This window comes from Bos mutus, chromosome 12, assembly GCF_027580195.1.
Source record: "Bos mutus isolate GX-2022 chromosome 12, NWIPB_WYAK_1.1, whole genome shotgun sequence".
NCBI classification, from domain to species: Eukaryota; Metazoa; Chordata; class Mammalia; order Artiodactyla; family Bovidae; genus Bos; species Bos mutus.
This window is the reverse complement of record NC_091628.1, coordinates 26,218,015-26,237,482: the sequence shown is the minus strand read 5'-3', so window position 1 is coordinate 26,237,482 and position 19,468 is coordinate 26,218,015. Positions and strand designations below refer to the sequence as shown.

The window sequence follows — 19,468 nt, the reverse complement described above, 5'->3', positions numbered from 1 at the left end:
AGACCCCATGGACTATAGCCCACCGTGCTCCTCTGTCCATGGGATTCTCCAGGCAAGAATACTGGAGTGGGTTGCCATGCTCTCCTCCAGCGGATCTTCCCAACCCAGGGATTGAACCCAGGTCTCCCACATTGAAGGTGAACTCTTTTCCATCTGAACCAGCAGGGAAGCCCAACAATTAAATTAAGTTGATTGACAATGAGGGATTGATTCTGGATACCAAAATTTGAGGATGCTCAAGTCACATAGTTGGCCCTCTGTATCCAGGTTGCCTGCTTTCAAGGATTCAACCAATTGAGAGGATCTTGTAGTACTGTAGTATTTATTGGGGGAAAAAAAAATCCATGTCTTATTTAAGGGGGTGGCTGTTAAGGTTCTAGTATTTATTTTCTTTTCACATTTAGTGTTTTCTCTAGAGTTTACAATATGCATTCTTAACTTATCACTCTGTACCTTCAAATAATATACTACCTCAAGTATAGGGTATGAATATCTTCTAAAAGTGTACGTACATTTCTCCTTTCTTGTCATTTGTAATCTTTCTGTCATTGGTTTTACTTTCATGGGTTACAAATTCCTTAATGTATTATTATTTTTTGCTTTAGATAGTTTTCTTTTAAAGAGTTTTCAAAATGAGAAAAAAGAATGTCTTTTGTATTTAACAACAATCTTAACAATTCTGCCTCTCTCTGGTTTTTTTGTGACATTTCAGATTTCCATCTGGTATTGTTTTCCTTCTGTTGAAAGAACTTACCTTAACATTTTTTTTATAGTAAAAGTCTGTGGGCAGCAGACTCTCTCAGCTTTTATTTGTCTGCAGAAGTCTTTACTTTGTTTTTTATTTATGAAATACATTAATGTTTTCAGTGTTTGCCTGAGAATTAGAATTTAAAGGCATATTGTAGTTTGGCATTTAACAGATTTAGTTTTCCTTCAAACATCAACTGGCTCCTTGCTAGCTCAATGTATTTATCATCTTTGCTTGTGTAGTCTGACAAAACAATTATAAAAAAATGGTTGTACTGCTTTTAATAAAGTGCATGTTGTTTAATACATACTTTATAGAAGGCACTTACTGTGTGATAGTCATTCCCTTTGTTTTTTTCCTCCCTTCCCTAGAGTTTTTATGGATGGTATTTGTAGCAGCAATTGTTGTACTCTTGGGTATAGTTATTTCTATACCACAGAAAGATCGTCAATATAAATTACTTGTAGAGAGGCCTGGTGGGAAAGAAACAGGAAAAAACAATTTTTTTTCTATTTTTCTTGCCTTGGTTTTTTGGGTATAGGATCATTAATTTTTATTGTGTTCATGTCCAAATTATAAAGTGCTTTTCTGTTATTTACTGAACATTTTGCTGAAAGTCATTTATTATACATGTTAATGTGTAGCACCATATCTGGAAGGGTAGATGACTGGTGGAAATACATATTTATGTCTTGTGGATGATCTGTCTGGTAATGATATACTTCTTAATTTTTTATGATATTGAAAAGAGAATTCTGATGCTGACACTGGCTTAGGGACCTTGGGAAGCTTACTTAACTTATGCTCACCTCAGTTGCCTTGTTTGAGGTTCTCATCTTAGAGTTATGAGAATAAATGAGGCTATATGCTTTAATTACTCAAGACATAACATGTTCACAAAATGGTGGTTCTTCATTATCTTGTTTCTCACTTTTTTCTTTCTTTGTAAAATTATATACATGTATGGGGTTTCCCAGGTAGCTCAGTGGTAAATAATTCACCTGCCAATGCAGGAGATGCAGGTTCAGTCCCTGAGTTGGAAAGATCCCTTGCAGGAGTAAATAAATGGCAGCCTACTCTAGTGTTCTTGACTGGGAAATCTCATGGACAGAAGGAGCCTGGTGGGCTACAGACCATGGGGTCACAAAGAGTCAAACGTGACTGAAGCAACTGAGCATAGCTTTATACTGAAGATCAATTCTTTAGAAAATATTAATTCAAGAGCTTTATAATTTCTAAAAGTAATTTGATTGGCTAAGAGTAGAAGACATCTGTATACTAATAGAAAACAAAATGTAAGCTGAAAGACAGAATAGAGGATGGAGATAAGATAAAAGTAGTTATCAGATATTGAAGAGAAAATTATTTTTTTTCTTTTGATAGGCCATTCTTTCCTGTCACTTTGTGTGTCTCATAATTTTTTTTTTTAAAATTGGACGTTTTGAATATTGTTAAGTGGAAACTGAAAATTGAATTCTTTTCCTTACTCTCTTTTGTTTGTAGTTAATATTGTGGGTTGTTAGTGCTATTAAGAAAAAGATAATTATCTTCCTTTTTCTGTGCTGGAGATTTCTTCAATACTTAGGCTGTTTATATTTCTGCCATAGCTTTTACTTCTACTATTTTAGAACCTAAAGGTCAGCTACAAATGAAATCTTAAAGTCTTTGTAAGCCTTTTCTGAATGTGTGACGTGCCCTGGGCATACATGTGGCTTTCTGGATTACCCATTATCCACCGTATACCCACAATTGCCTTCTTTCCCCATATCTTCCTTGCCAGGCTTCTATATCTGTCTGTTGCTTGTGTCAAGTGTTGTCTTGCTCCAGACTGCTGCAGGTAATATGTGTGACTTTAAATGCTCTTAGCAAAAGTGTCCTAACTCTTGAGACGTTATGAGTTGGGTAAAGCAAAGGGAATTCTTTGGGTCTATCCTTGACGGAGCTGCCAGTCAGGTTTAGACTCACAGTTCTTTGAGAATAAGGTCCTTAGTGCTCCCTTTGGAACTAGCAGCCTTCACCATGGTGCAGGCTGGAGTCCTTGTAACTACTGAAGTCTGGGCTGCGGAGATTGAAGGTGGGATAGTGCTTCTCACCACAAAACGATAACTTCTTTTTAACCAAGTCTTCCTTTGTTTATTGTACATTTTTTACTTTATTTCAGAAATTTTCAGAAGTTAATGTGCCAGTTTTTCCAGATCATTAGTGTGTTTGTTTCTTTCTGTCTCTCTCTTTTTTTTTTAGGAGGACATAACTGCCCAGTCTGCTGTTTTTTGGTGACATCATTTCCAACATTCTTTTTCAAAGGAAGATGTTGTAACTGATTTCACTTGAAAATAGAAACTGGAAGTGAAAATATATTTAAGCCTGATTTTAATAACTAAAAATTGTGTGCTGAATACTTAGCCTCTTACTTAGACAATAATGTCTTCTAAATTTTACCTGTGAAACCTTACATATTTTCTAAGTGATAAAAGAAGAAAAAGTAAGGCAACCAAGGGATATAAACAAGAAGGAGGAAATGTTTTCTTTGGCTTTGTGATCATTGCTGGAATATTAAAAGTTATATAGCATTAAGAGCAATTCATTGCCGAAAGAGAAAAGTGGATTATGGTAGTAGAAAGTCTGGCTTACAACCTGATGATGGACCATGAATTCGTGAAGTCCTCCTGCAAGCTTGCTTCCTTCCCTCTTCCTCTCATTCGGCCATCTTTTCATTCCATGTTAAATATTGAATAATTTGCATAGGTTTGTCAGTGTGCCAGTAATCCGGATAAGGTTGATAGATAAGAAACGGTCCTTACCCTTACAAAGCTTACTGTAAAGTGAGGGTTAGAAAAAAATTTGTAAACATCTGGGATATACTGAAATGATTGTGGTGATTTGGATAGGTTGTAATGAGAGTTCAGGGAAAGGCTCTGTTTGTAGTTAGTAGGAGGACTTTCTGCATTAAGTGCTATTTAAACTGATATTTGGAGGCTTCAGTTCAGTTCAGTCACTCAGTCATGTCCGACTCTTTGCAACCCCATGGACCACAGCACACCAGGCTTCCCTGTCTATCACCAACTCCCGGAGCTTACTCAAGCTCATGTCCATCGAGTCAGTGATGCCATCCAACCATCTGTCTCATCCTCTTTTGTCCCCTTCTCCTGCCTTCAGTCTTTCCCAGCATCGGGGTCTTTTCTAAGGAGTCAGTTCTTCGCATCAGGTGGGCAAAGTATTGGAGTTTCAGTATTTCAGTTTTAACATCAGTCCTTCCAATGAATATTCAGGACTGATTTCCTTTAGGATTGACTCCAACACTCACATCCGTACATGACTACTGGAAAAACCATAGCTTTGACTAGACAGACCTTTGTTGGCAAAGTAATGTCTCTGCTTTTTAATATGCTGTCTAGATTGGTCATTTGGAGGCTTAATGCAAGTTAAAATTAGAAGTTGGGAGAGAGCCCTATCTCATGAATAGGCAATAACATTAAAAAGAGTTTTAAAGGATTCCCTGGTGGTCCGGTGTTTAAGAATGTGCCTTGTAATGCAGGGGACATGGTTTCTTTCAATTCCCAACTGGGGAACTAAGGTACCACATGCAATGGGGCAGCTAAGCCCTCCTGCCACAACTGGAGCACGCACGCGCTACAACTAAGACTGGATACAAGCCAAATAAATAAATATTTGTTTTAAAAAGAGTTTTACATGAAATGAGAAATGGCGTTACAGAAATGTTCTTAATGATAGTAGCTAGGGACTGGGAGGAGAAGGCAATGGTACCCCACTCCATACTCTTGCCTGGAAAATCCCATGGACGGAGGAGCCTGGTAGGCTGCAGTCCATGGGGTTGCTAAGAGTCGGACACGACTGAGCAACTTCACTTTCACTTTTCACTTTCATGCATTGGAGAAGGAAATGGCAACCCACTCCAGTGTTCTTGCCTGGAGAATCCCAGGGATGGGGGAGCCTGGTGGGCTGCCGTCTATGCGGTCGCACAGAGTCGGACATGACTGAAGAGACTTAGCAGCAGCAGGGACTGGGAAGTATAGGAAGCTGAATGTGGGATGCTGAATTGGGGCTTTATAAGCAACAGGACTAGAAAAGGTCAGTTTTCATTCCAATCCCAAAGAAAGGCAATGCCAAAGAATGCTCAAACTACTGCACAATTGTATTCATCTCACACACTAGTAAAATAATGCTCAAAATTCTCCAAGCCAGGCTTCAGCAATACGTGAACCGTGAACTTCCAAATGTTCAAGCTGGTTTTAGAAAAGGCAGAGGAACCAGAGATCAAATTGCCAACATCCACTGGATCATGGAAAAAGCAAGAGAGTTCCAGAAAAACATCTATTTCTGCTTTATTGACTATGCCAAAGCCTTTGACTGTGTGGATCAAAATAAACTGTGGAAAATTCTGAAAGAGATGGGGATACCAGACCACCTGACCTGCCTCTTGAGAAACCTATATGCAGGTCTAGAAGCAACAGTTAGAACTGGACATGGAACAACAGACTGGTTCCAAATAGGAAAAGGAGTATGTCAAGGCTGTATATTGTCACCCTGCTTATTTAACTTATATGCAGAGTGCATCATGAGCAACGCTGGGCTGGATGAAGCACAACTTGGAATCAAGATTGCCGGGAGAAATATCAATAACCTCAGATATGCAGATGACACCACCCTTATGACAGAAAGTGAAGAACTAAAGAGCCTCTTGATGAAAGTGAAAGTGGAGAGTGAAAAAGTTGGCTTAAAGCTGAAAATTCAGAAAACTAAGACCATGGCATCCGGTCCCATCACTTCATGACAAATAGATGGGGAAACAGTGGAAACAGTGGCTGACTTTATTTTTTGGGGCTCCAAAATCACTGCAGATGGTGATTGCAGCCATCAAATTAAAAGACGCTTACTCCTTGGAAGGAAAATTATGACCAACATGGACAGCATATTAAAAAGCAAAGACATTACTTTGTCAGCAGGGGTCTGTCTAGTCAAGGCTATGGTTTTTCCAGTTGTCATGTATGGATGTGAGAGTTGGAGTATAAAGAAAACTGAGCACCAAAGAATTGATGGTTTTGAACTGTGGTGTTGGAGAAGACTCTTGCAAGTCCCTTGGACTGCAAGGAGATCCAACCAGTCCATCCCAAAGGAGATCAGTCCTGGGTGTTCATTGGAAGGACTGATGTTGAAGCTGAAACTCCAATACTTTGGCCACCTGATGTGAAGAACTGACCCTGATGCTGGGAAAGATTGAGCACAGGAGAAAAAGGAGACAACAGAGGATGAGATGGTTGGATGGCATCACGGACTCAATGGATGTGAATTTAGGTAGACTCCAGGAGTTGGTAATGGACAGGGAGGCCTGGTGTGCTGTGGTTCATAGGGTCGCAAAGAGTCGGACACGACTGAGCGACTGAACTGAAGCAATGTTATCTAGCTTAGAGTTTATCCACAGAGTTGCAAAGAAATCCAACAGGTTAATGATTATCCAGTTTGATCTAATTAACATAAACTGAATTATTCTTACAATCCTAACTAATAATCTTTCAAAATAAAGATATTTAAGACTCAAAAAATAAAAGATACTTGAATTGCTAGTTATTATAAACCATAGAACTTTTAGAAGATAGTACATTTCCATGTCATGATTTTATATTCTAAATTTTTATACAATAATTTTTATGCTTTAATGTAAACACAATTTAGTTAACTAAAAAAGAATATTTTATTTTCTTAGTTATTTATTTTTTTATTGCCAATTTTCATGTAATTGGGCCTTCAGTTTTCTTTACTGTGATTTACTATCTCTGAATGTTTCATTTCTTACCCACAGAAATCATTTTGTCTTTCTTCATTTTACCCATACACCATTCTTCAGTTCAGTTCATTTCAGTTCAGTCGCTCAGTCGTGTCCGACTCTTTGCGACCCCATGAATCACAGCACGCCAGGCCTCCCTGTCCATCACCAGCTCCTGGAGTTCACTCAGACTCATGTCCATCGAGTCAGTGATGTCATCCAGCCATCTCATCCTCTGTTGTCCCCTTCTCCTCCTGCCCCCAATCCCTCCCAGCATCAGAGTCTTTTCCAATGAGTCAACTCTTCACATGAGGTGGCCAAAGGACTGGAGTTTCAGCTTTAGCATCATTTCTTCCAAAGAAATCCCAGGGCTGATCTCCTTCAGAATGGACTGGTTGGATCTCCTTGCAGTCCAAGGGATTCTCAAGTCTTCTCCAACACCACAGTTCAAAGGCATCAATTCTTCGGCGCTCAGCCTTCTTCACAGTCCAACTCACATCCATACATGACCACTGGAAAAACCCTAGTCTTGACTAGACGGATCTTTGTTGGCAAAGTAACGTCTCTGCTTTTGAATATGCTATCTAGGTTGGTCATAACTTTTCTTCCAAGGAGTAAATGTCTTTTAATTTCATGGCTGCAGTCACCATCTGCAGTGATTTTGGAGCCCAGAAAAATAAAGTCTGACACTGTTTCCACTGTTTCCCCATCTATTTCCCATGAAGTGATGGGACCAGATGCCATGATCTTCGTTTTCTGAATGTTGAGTTTTAAGCCAGCTTTTTCACTCTCCTCTTTCACTTTCATCAAGAGGCTTTTTAGTTCCTCTCACTTTCTGCCATAAGGGTGGTGTCATCTGCAAATCTGAGGTTTTAAGGCACTGATTTTTTTCATAGAGCTACTATGACATGTCCCAGATTTATTTTTTAAGTTTATACCCTTGACTTCATAACAAGGCATTTCATTACATTTTTTAGTCTAGATTAGAAGTTTGGATCTGCCACCTAACTCATGTGTGACTTTGTTTATATTGCTTACCCTCATTTATCTTCAGTTTCCTTCTCTGAAGGCAACTATGTCTTTTCCTCATAGTGTTGTTAAAGAATTGTTTAAATAATGAAGACTGATTGTTTCTACTTTTTATTGTATGTATTCTTTGATAAATACTGAACTATAATATCTCCCTAATGGTGGAATTATAGTTATAAGCAGTTAGCCTCCTTAATACTAATGTGTTAACACTAATGTGTTAAAAATTAATAGGGTTAGAAAGACCATCTGAAAACATACGTCCATTCTGTTATAACGCATATAGTAAATATTGTTACAGTTTCTGGCAGTGAAATCAAGGAGCTGTAACTTTTTTTTTTTTTTTGTAATGAAGTGATGTGTAGAAAGGGGCATTTTTTTTTTAATTGTGAAAGATGGAAACTTAGGCTTCACATAATAGCCTGATTGTTAGAATTAAACATTATAATTGTTCATTCCTTTAAAAACAGAGTTGTTTTTTTTTTTTTTTTACTACTGAGCCCATTTCTGCTATTTATACATTTGATAATGTTTCTCGATTATACTAGATTCTATTTAAGCATTTACAACTAATTAAGGAGATCAGTCTGAAGAATTTGTCAGTGTTCTTCCATTGTAGTGTATGCTAATTTTACGTACGTTTATTCGGAGGCTCACAGAATTAAACTTTGGAATCTACTTTTTTTAGTTCAGTCAGTAAGTTGTCCACGTCATTCTTTTTCAACCTACTTTTTTTCTCTGTATGGTTTGCTTCTTGAGAACCTCTTCTGAGTTACTGATCATAGGTCTACAAGTTGACAGTAGTGACACAAGTCAGTTGGATATATAAATATGAATAAATAAGCAGTTCTTGGTTTGAAGATGGCATAGTTAAAATGTTGCTGGAGTTTGTTTTGCTAGATTGACAAGTAATATCTAAGGGAGTACACAGTCCATAATAATTTATCATTTACCAGAAACATAAAGGTTACACTGGCTGTTTCTTTGTACTTTAGATGTATGTGGTCAGATGACTACTTTTTTTACCTCAAAGTTGGGGTTAGAGAGTAAGTAATATCTAATTTTAACTCCTTGATTGAATGCTCCTGACTTTGTTACTAAGTGCTTATAACCCAGCTACTTTATTTATTTAATCTTCACAACAGGCTATTAGCTAGGAACTTTTATTCCCATATTGTAGATGAATTGACTGAGGCTTAGAGATGTGGCATCATTAAAGGTCACATAGCAAGTGAGTGGTACAGCAAAAGTCAGCAAACAGGAAGTCTGAATTCAGAGCCAACCTCTTAACCTTCCTCATAGCTATTTTTGTTAATAAACCAGAAATAGGAGGAGGAGTTGAAATTGTTTGCCATGTAGAAGTAAAACCAAGGTTTAACCAGACAAAATATTTAGTTCAGTAAAAGGTCAGCATAAGGTTATAGTCTCTTATAAAATTGAATTTTGGAGCTGTTACAAAGAAAATAATATATGCAGCATATAATATTTCACAATTTGAGAATACTTTGTTTTTAAACTCTTAAATTTTAGAAGACTTTTAAAATGTTCTTAAATGAGATTTTATTGCTTTTTTGAAGTTTTGTAAAGAAAGACTTAGTGGATTTTGGTCCTGGGTTCTCTATCTACTAGTTTTGTGAAATTTTTTCATGTTGCTTAAACTTTCTGTACCTGTGATTCCTTACCTGTAAAATGAAGATAATAATAGAGTTCTTTGTCAAGCACTTAGAATAGTTCTAAATGACATATGAAGTTCAGTTCAGTTCAGTCGCTCAGTTGTGTCCAACTTTTTGCGACCCCCTGAAGTACAGCATGCCAGCCTTCCCTGTCCATCACCCAGAGCTTACTCAAATTCATGTCCATTGAGTCGGTGATGCCATCTAACCATCTCATCCTCTGTCGTCACCTTCTCCTGCCTTCAATCTTTCCCAGCATGAGGGTCTTTTCCAGTGAGTCAATTCTTTACATCAGGTGGCCAATCAGCTTCTTCATCAGTCCTTCCACTGAATATTCAGGACTGATTTCCTTTAGGATGGACTGGTTGGATCTCCTTGCAGTCCAGGGGCTCTCAAGAGTCTTCTCCAACACCACAGTTCAAAAGCATCAATTCTTTGGTGCTCAGCTTTCTTTATGGTTCAACTCTCCCATCCATACAGTACACGACTCAGTGGACCTTTTTTGGCAAAGTAATGTCTCTGCTTTTAATATGCTGTCTATGTTGGTCATAGCTTTTCTTCCAAGGAGCAAGCATCTTTTAATTTCATGGCTGCAGTCACCATCTACAGTGATTTTGAAGCCCAAGAAAATAAAGTCTGTCACTATTTCCATTGTTTCCCCATCTATTTGCCATGAAGTGATGGGACTGGATGCCATGATCTTCATTTTTTGAATGTTGAGTTTTAAGCCAGCTTTTCATTCTCCTCTTTCACTTTCATCAAGAGGCTCTTTAGTTGTTTGCTTTCTGGCATAAGGGTGATGTCATTGGCATATCTGAGGTTATTGATATTTCTCCTGTCAATCTTGATTCCAGCTTTTGCTTCATCCAGTCCAGCATTTCTCATCATGTACTCTTCATATAAGTTAAATAAGGTTAAGTAGTGTTGTTATTATTGCAATTATCTTCCCATCTATATTATATTATGTGCTCATCCATCTGTATTAATGAACACCTTTAATGGATGGAAAATTAATTCCACTTCTTGAGTCTAATCTCTAGTCCCTAATCTTATCTTCCTTTATTTCCTCTTTCTCAGCTACTCACTGTTGGTCTTCTTTTATACTTTATATAATTTGTAAGCCAACCTCAACCTTTTTTGGAATAAAATAGAATATATGTAAATATACATTTTTATTTCTAGAACTTAGCACTGTTAGTGCATGGGATTTTTGTGTCCACAGATATATTTCTATTTCTTAGAACAGGAAGTTCTAGTCTTTAATAAATAAAATATCTATTGAATGAGGAAATAAATGACTTCAAATTTGTCACATATTTTGTATATGCCTGTTAGCTTCTGCCTAAATTTCCTATTCTCTAGATCCAAAAGATATCCAAGTTGTTAATATTTTTCTTAAAAGTGGTACTGATTACTGTATAAACTAATTCATGTGTGATTTGACCAGTATAGAATTAAGAGGATCATCATATCTTTTATTCCATGTGTATTTGTCTGTCACGGTACTTAAAGGAGCGTTTAGGAGGGACAGCAGTACTTATGACTCACTTAGCATAATGTCACAAGTCAAATATGTTGCCACCTTTCCCAGTTTACATGTTTTTTTTGTTTTTTAAGTACCACTGGATATTAGGTATTTCTCTTTTAAACAATTTTACCATTAATTTTTTCAACATTTATTATAAGTTTGCTAATATAGTTTCTCATTTCTTCATATTCTATACATGGAGATTAGACCCAGTTATTCTTTTTTTGTTACATCTTTTTTGTCAGTCTAGTAATATAAAAGAAAATGAGTTTCCATGCCTTGACATTCATCTTTAGTGATCTGCATCTTCTAGGATTTATCCCTTCTCAGACTCAGTGCCTTTTTTAAGAAGATTTATCCCGGAACTTACCTCTTAGTCATTTGTTCTACTTTGCTCTATTCTTCTAGATTTGAAATTGCCTTTTCCCATTTGAAAGAAAAAAAAAAATCTCTTAGATAGTTTTATTTCTTACAGTACCTTTCACTTATCTGTAGTGACATTTTTTTAATCAAAATTAGTTTTTGACTAGAAAACTTGAAATTTTTTAGACTCCTAATATGTTTTTGCTAGCTAAATATTTGTTTTGTTGTATATATAACCTCTCATATTATCATTAGTAATTTTTTTCTGTTTCTTTTCAGCTGGTTGGTGGAGAATTTGACTTGGAGATGAACTTTATTATCCAAGATGCTGAGAGCATAACGTGCATGACAGAGCTTTTGGAACACTGTGATGTCACATGTCAAGCAGAAATATGGAGCATGTTTACAGCCATCCTACGAAAAAGTGTTCGGAATTTACAGACTAGTACAGAAGTTGGGCTCATTGAGCAAGTATTGCTGAAAATGAGTGCTGTAGATGACATGATAGCAGGTATGGGATTATCTGATAGGAAAGTATAATTTAAATGTTCATATACTTCTTTTATTCTCTAGTTTAATATACGTTTGTTGAAGCCACTTTGTTTTAAAATAGATAAGTCAAGATGTATTGGAAATGTGCCTTTTATATTAAGAGAAAACCTGAAGAATGAAAGATGATTTCTGTTATTAGACAGATATAATTACTATTTTGGTTTTCCAGGTTTTAGAAAATCTGAGTAATGTGGAATAAGTGCTCTGAGATCTATCAGAAAAAGGAACAGTACCTTTCGATGTAGAACTTAAACTTTTACATAATTAAAATACTACAATACATATTACATTTCTATAAAATTAGTACTTTATTAAAAATTCTCTGAATTCCATCTTCTTCAGTCTGACATTTATGGAACAGGAAATGCTAAAAGCCTTAGGACAAGCATGTTGTGATTTTTGAAAGTGTCAATCTTACTCTGATATTTTCTGGAAGAACTTTTGTCTTAAATGCAGACATTGTGGATTAGACAATTTGAGTGAAATTTCAAGATAAAAGTTTTAATAATTTTGTGTTGTTATGTGTTATTTGAAATAATAATTTTGATATGTGTAATTCTTCATCATCAGTCCTTTACTCACCTGCAAATCCATTTCCCTCTGGTTAAATGCACTTAAGTAAAAATATTTTGAAAGATGGTACCAGAGCACCAGCTATTCCCAGAAAATAAGGAGTTTGTGATGATTCTCTTAAGCCATGAGTCTTTGGCCTAACTTTCTTCTGACATGAAAAGGTTTCATAATTCTAAAAGTGCTAGTATAATTCCTCACAATATCTGATCATATCTGATCCTTAAAAATAATTCAAACACCAGAAAATCCTCTATAATGTGTTGCTTTATGCATAATTAGTATTAATATCAGTAGAACAAAATATTAAACAGGAAATAAGGAATGAAGAACAAAGATCAATGCTTTTTAAAATTTAAACAATATTTCACAATTTTGTTTTTCTTATAGAATATGTTAAAATCATTTGTAATTGCTTTCAAGGTGGCATGTATCTCTATTTAGAATAATTTAGCATTCTCTGTCTTGGTTACTGATGGTTAACTTGAAAAATAAGAATCAAAATTAAAAGGTATTTTTGATGGAGATATGGTACCATTTCGCTAAATTTTAGCATTAGCATGAATTTATTTGTATAAACTTCGTGTACACATGTTGTATAGAACATCATTTGATCTTTAAATCCTCATATCTGAGCTTAAACCCTTAAAATTTTTTCCCTTTTCTTTCTTTCTTTTTTGTAAATAAAGTGCACTTTATAGAGTACACTTTAGAGAGTGAGCCACAATTACGAACATACTTCATGAGTACATAATTCATGAGTACTGAAGTAAGGTGATAGTAAGCTTGATATTACCAAGAAGCTCATATCTTCACATTTTCTGTTATATAAAGCCTCTTAGTTCCCTTATCCCTTATTCTCATTAATAGTATGGATAACACAAATTTTTCACTTTTTGTTATTTAAACATTAAAAAAGTGTTAGAAAAATTTCCTCTACCTTACTTTTCAGTAGAGAAATTAGAATCTAGATAACATACTAATGAAGCCCCAGTAACCACCAAAACGCTACTAAGTTTTCATTCTGAGTATTTTGTAACATGCTACATTAAACAAGATTCTTTTCATGTAATAATGTTGAAGGTATCACTAGAAGGTGTTTAAACATCTGTTGTAAATTGATAGTATATTTTCATAGTATTTTTTCTTCTTTAAAAATCTTGTATGAGAAAAGAAGAGTTGTTATAGTGAAATTAATACTTGAGGTGCTTATGTTACCTGTATAATAAATAAGAAATTTTAATAATTATGTAATTAAATGCAAATTTAGTAGATCTTTTTTTGTGACGTATATAGGAGATGAGATAAAGGTTTGGAAATACAATTCTTTTACTGTAGTATGTGTAGACATACCTGAAAGAAATCTTCGATGAAGATTTTGCCACTTCAGCTAGTTGCTTTAAAATGCTTAATATTAACTTGAGGTTTTAAGGTGCTTGGTTTTTATCTAGAATTTTTTCTTAGAAATAGATCACCTGGCTAATATGTAGTAACTTTGGACATTTTTATTATTTGAATAATGAATGATCTTTCATTAAAAATGTCTCTTTAAAATGGCATATCCACAGTCACAGTTTTATCATAGAGATTGCTTATTTACAATGGTGTTATGAGTAAGTCAGTTTATTGATGACTTAACCATATTACATTTCTATTTTGAAATACATACATAATAAATATTTTTAAAATCTCAAAGTTCAGCTATTAATCTGTGATATTAAATAATGTATATATCAATAACTAATTATTTCAGTTTATCCTAACCTAAACTATTAATTGATGATAAGCTTCTTATAATGTTTATATGTATTTATTATAACTTGTGTAGTATCTGAATTCTTAGTAAATGCTTTAGAAATTGAGATATGTAGATTTAAATGTTTAATATCTTGCACAGAATGACTCATAAAGGTACTATGACTCACAGTGTATAGAGATGAGAAAGTAATCAGAGACAAGAGATTAAATGTATAATTTTTTTCTTATTATGTAGTGAGCCGTTATGTCTCTTATATGCACATAAATACATTGTCATAATGGATATCACTAGTCAGGGGTTGAAATGGTGCTTCCATTTGGAGACTAGTGGGTAAAAATCAGAGCTCTGAAGACATATTGCCTAGGTTTGAATTTTAACTGTACCACTTACTAGAGTGTGTGCTTTGGCAATGGAATTAAGTTACCTGTGCCTCACTTCCTCATTTTTAGAAGAGGTTAATGATAATACTTAAGCTTGTTACAGGGATTTGTGAAGTTAATGCTTGTAAACCACTTGGAATGATGCCAGGCAAGGAGTGAGTACTCAGAATTGTTGCTGATGGGCGAAGGGATATTTCAAGAATATATTTTATTAAGAGTAGATAATTCCAAAACAAAATGTGGTCAAACATCAGTTTTCATTTGAAAATAACAAATTTACAATGTTAAATCATTGTACCTTTGCATATTTTTGCCTGTCTTTCCCTGCATATAGCAGATTTATGTGTATGTATGTATATTCCGGGAATTTATAAAATCATTTTTTTATGACTTTGCAAAGAGAACTTAATTGAAATCGTAATTCCGGGTGGGGAAAAAAGTCTTTAAAGTATTTTTTTCTTATATGATGATTGATAATTGTTAATTTGAATGGCTATTCATGAGGTTATTTGGCTATAATGGATGCCAATATATATGTAGAAATGACGAGATAACTTTTGCTCTTTCTAAAAGTGTATTACCTTGACAGATGACAGCTTATGACTAGAGTTCAGAATAACTTTATTTTCCTTTGAAGATCTTCTAGTTGATATGTTGGGGGTTCTTGCCAGCTACAGCATCACTGTCAAGGAACTGAAGCTTTTGTTCAGCATGCTTCGAGGAGAAAGTGGAATCTGGGTAAGCTGTGGTCAAAGGGAAAAGTATTCAGTATTAGTGCATTAATACTTAATGTTCAGCAGTTTGTCTCTAGAGAGCTATAAACTTAAATTGGTAATAGAAATTGTTCCTCTTAAATAGTTCAGTAAATGATTTAAAAATAATTTTCTCTCTAGTTAGAAAACAGTCTGATGGTTAAGGTGATATATTAGATATTTTTGTTAAATTTGTACAGTGACATTTCTCTTTTTTGTTTCCTTAGCCAAGGCATGCAGTAAAATTATTATCCGTTCTTAATCAGATGCCACAAAGACATGGTCCTGATACTTTTTTCAATTTCCCTGGTTGTAGTGCTGCGGTAAGTTTTAAATACTTGTTTGTTTTAATTTACTTTAAGTCAATTCTATTATGCCATAATTTACCCACAGTCAATTCAGCAGTTTAAAAAGTACAGTTTGATGAGTTTTGAATAATAATCCCTTCACTGTCACCACAGTCATGATTTAGAACAATTCCATTACTCACCAAAATTTCCTTGTCTGTTTGAAGCCAGTTCCCTCTCCCTGGTCCTCTCCTTTGCAACCTTTGATTTATTTTGTGTTTGTATAATTTTACCTTTTTAAAAATTCATATAAATCAAATCAAATAGTATCTAAGTCTTTTTCTGTCAGCCTTCTTTTACTTAGCTTAATGCTTTTGAGATTATCCATTTTATAATAGATTATCAGGGGTTTATTCTATTCCTTTTATTCCGAGTAGTATTACATTTTACGGATATATACTTCAGCTTTCTATTCACTAGTTGATGGACTTTTGGGTTTTCAGTTTTTGGTTATTATAAGTAAAACTATTAGGTCTTGAATGTAGATCTTTTCCAGGGGTTTTCTTATCTCTTGAGTAAATACATAAGAGTGGGATTGCTGGGTTTCTTATTAAGTGTATATTTCGTTTCATAATAAACATGCAAATTGCTTTCTGTAGTGAAAAACTTTGCATTCTCATAAGCAGTATATGAAAATCTCAGTTGATATGCATCCTGGATATTCAGTTCATTCAGTTCAGTCCTGTCTCTTTAATTTGAGACTTGTAAATGGTAGTATAAAGGTATCTTATTGTAGTTTTAATTTTGTGTTGCCCTTATGGCTGATATTGAGGATTTTTCTTGTATTTATTGGCTATTCTTAAATCTTTTGTAATGTTTATGTTCAAATCTTCTGTTCACTTTAAAAATGTGATTGTTTGTCTTGTTATCTCAAGAGTTCACTATATATCTGGGATATAAGTTAATTTGGAAATGCATTTGTCAAATATTTTCTCCCAATCTGATGCTTGTCTTTTATTTTCTTAACAATATTTCTTGAAGTGCAAAAGATTTTAATTTTGATGAGGTTCAAGTAAAATTTTCTTTTATGTCATATGCTGTCTGTAGTCTAAGAATTGGTATAAATTCTTGGGTTATAGGGTTTTTTCTTTTCTGCATTCTACTGAAAGTTGGTTATATTAGTTCTTATATTTAGGTCTTATGTTAGGATCGCACAAAGATCCCTTTGTGTGAATTTTTTAAAATATGGTGTAAAGGAAGATTGGAAGTTAAGTTCTGTTTGTTTTAACATGTGACTATTAATTATTTCATAACCATTTGTTGAAGCAACAGTTCTTTTCACTTTGGATTATGTTGATACTTTTCTTGAAAACTGGCCATTTTTGTGTGGATCTAGTTCTGAATATTCCAACTCATGAAACACAGTATATTTCTCCCTTTGTTTTATTTTCTTTTGATTTTTCAGCATTTTGTAGTTTTTAGCATGCAAGTATTAAACATTTTTGGTTAAATTCATTCAGAAATATTCCATATTGTTTTGTGTTAATATATAAAAATGCAAAATTTTATTATTGTTTACCTTATATCGTGAGACCTTAATAAACTTACTTACTTGTCCTAGCAAGTTTTAATAGATACCTTTTAATTGCATTTCATACTTTATTACACTGGCTAGGACCTACAGTTAGTAATCATAAGAGTTTTGACTTAGTCTTAGGAAAAGCATTAAATATTTCACCATTGCATATGCTATTAGCATTACATTTTAAGATAATGTCCTTTATCAGGTTGAGGAAATTCACTTCTATTCATATTTGCAGGGCATTTTTTTTTCACCATCAGTATGTTAATATCATTGTTGAATTTTGTAAAATGCTTTTTCTGATTTTATTGAAATGATTATATAGTTCTTCTTCTTAATCTTATAAATGTGGTGAGTTACAGTAACTGATATTTCAGTGTTAAGTCACCTTTGCATTCCTAGGAAAAAATCTATTTGATCACAGTGTAATGACCTTTTCATACAATACTGGATTTGATTTGCTAATATATTACTAAGAAATTTTAGTTATTTTTATGATTGATTTGAGGATACATTTTTCTTTTCCTGTAAAATCTTTCTCCATTTGTGATCTTAAGAATCATAAGCTCATTTCCTCGTAAAATGAGTTGGGAAGTATTCATTTCTCTCTATTGAAGAGTTTGTGTAGTATGATAATACTTACTTTTGAATGTGGGCTTCCCAAGTGGCACTAGTGGTGCAGAACCCGTCTGCCAGTGCAGGTGACGTGAGAGACGCACCTTTGATCCCTGGGTCAGAAGGATTCCCTGGAGGAGGGCATGGCAACGCACTCAGCACACTCCAGTATTCTTGCCTGGAGAATCCCATGGACAGAGGAGCGGGCTACAGTCCATAGGGTGGGAAAGAGTCAGACGCAACTGAAGCAACTTAGCACACATGCACACACACACACTCTTGAATGTATGCTAGAATTCACTGTTGAAGCCATCTGGGTCTGGGATTTTGTTTGTGAGAAGGTTTTAAATTACGAATTTCATTTCTATAGATATAGGAAAGTTTTTTGTTTGTTTTGAGTGAACATTGGTAGTTTTGTGTCTTTCAAGTAATTCTTTTGGTTAATTTCAGTTATCAAATATATTGGCATACAATTTTCATCGTATCCTCTTATTATCCTTTTAATGTCTGTAGGATGTGTAGTGATGCCTCCTCTTCCATTCTTGTTACTGTAATTTCCCTCAGTCTGTCTCGCTGGAACGTGAAAGTGAAAGTCACACAGTCATGTCCTGCTCTTTGGGATCCCATGGACTGTAACCTGCTCAGCTCCTCTGTTCATGGAATTCTCCAAGCAAGGGAGTATTGGAATGGGTTGCCATTTCCTTGGATCTTCCTGACCCAGGGATAGAACCCAAGTCTAGCTGGAGGTGTTTCCATTTTGTTCCTCTTTTCAAAGAAATAGCTCTTTCAATGTTCTTGGTTTAATCATCTCAATCTATATGGTAATATTGTAGAGCATATGTGGAATTTTTGGCTAGAAGAACAAATTTTGATTTCTGAATCCTCTAGTTCATTATTGTAGAGGACTAGTCTTTAATGTTTCTTGGCTTACTTTCATGTAAAAGATTAGTACTTTTATAATGGAATAGGGGTTGTGAGCCTGTAATGAAATAATGTACTGTTTAAGCACTATAACGTTGTAAAACATCATGTAAATATTTATTGCTCTTTGGTTATTTTAAGTACTTCAGTGTTCTTGTAATCTCCCATTTTTTTAGCCATTCTCCTAATTTTATATTTTTTCCTGAATATTTTGTTACTAATCTTTTTTTTTAAGTTACAGTTTCACCAACTATGAACAAAACATCGGAACATTTAAAAAAAATTACATGATGGAAGTCAATCATTTTACGTATCTATTTGTTAGAGTGGAACATATATAATCTGCAGAGAAAATACTGTCACTGTCCCTAAGTGGGTGAGGGTTCTCTTAGATATAATAGTTCTGTTCACACACATACATACTTCTAACACACTTTACAGAACTGTTGTTGATCTGATGTCTGATAGGTTTCAGTCTAAGGTATGGGAAAGAAGAGCAAAGTGTTTTGAATGAAATATAAGCAAGTTCCTATTTTATATATAGAATTGACAAAGTTTAGCTAAAGCTAATGAATGACTCTGGTTTAATAAATTGCCTGAATTGCCTTAGTATGGTTGCAGTTCATCATGTTTTTAGCCATTTGGCCATCAATTACCTATCAATATGCAATACATTTTACATACACAGAACACGCACAGAGATAATTTTAATGTCATTCGTAGTATATGTTTGAATTGTTTTTGCTCATGGGATATTGGTTGATTTATACTATCTATTCCCATTTTCCTGGTTTTCCCTGCATCACTCATTTTCATAAAGAGTAGTTTGGATCAAGGGTATATTCTGTGTAAAGGAGGAAGTAGGGAAGGAACTGGAACTTTTATAACTATTATTTCATTTGAGTCATACAGTCTGTACAAGATAAG

At 34.5% G+C, this 19,468-nt stretch overlaps 1 protein-coding gene across 5 annotated transcripts in view; it reads left to right on the top strand.

The window, feature by feature from the left end:
- NBEA (neurobeachin) overlaps positions 1 to 19,468 on the top strand; it is a 672,120-nt gene that overhangs the window by 83,014 nt on the left and 569,638 nt on the right. For all 5 annotated transcript variants that reach the window (XM_070380422.1, XM_070380424.1, XM_070380423.1 and 2 more), the window contains exons 2-4: positions 11,403 to 11,634; positions 15,022 to 15,122; positions 15,364 to 15,459. In XM_070380422.1, the coding sequence (XP_070236523.1) occupies positions 11,403 to 11,634; positions 15,022 to 15,122; positions 15,364 to 15,459 (429 nt within the window). The remainder of the gene's footprint in view (positions 1 to 11,402; positions 11,635 to 15,021; positions 15,123 to 15,363; positions 15,460 to 19,468) is intronic.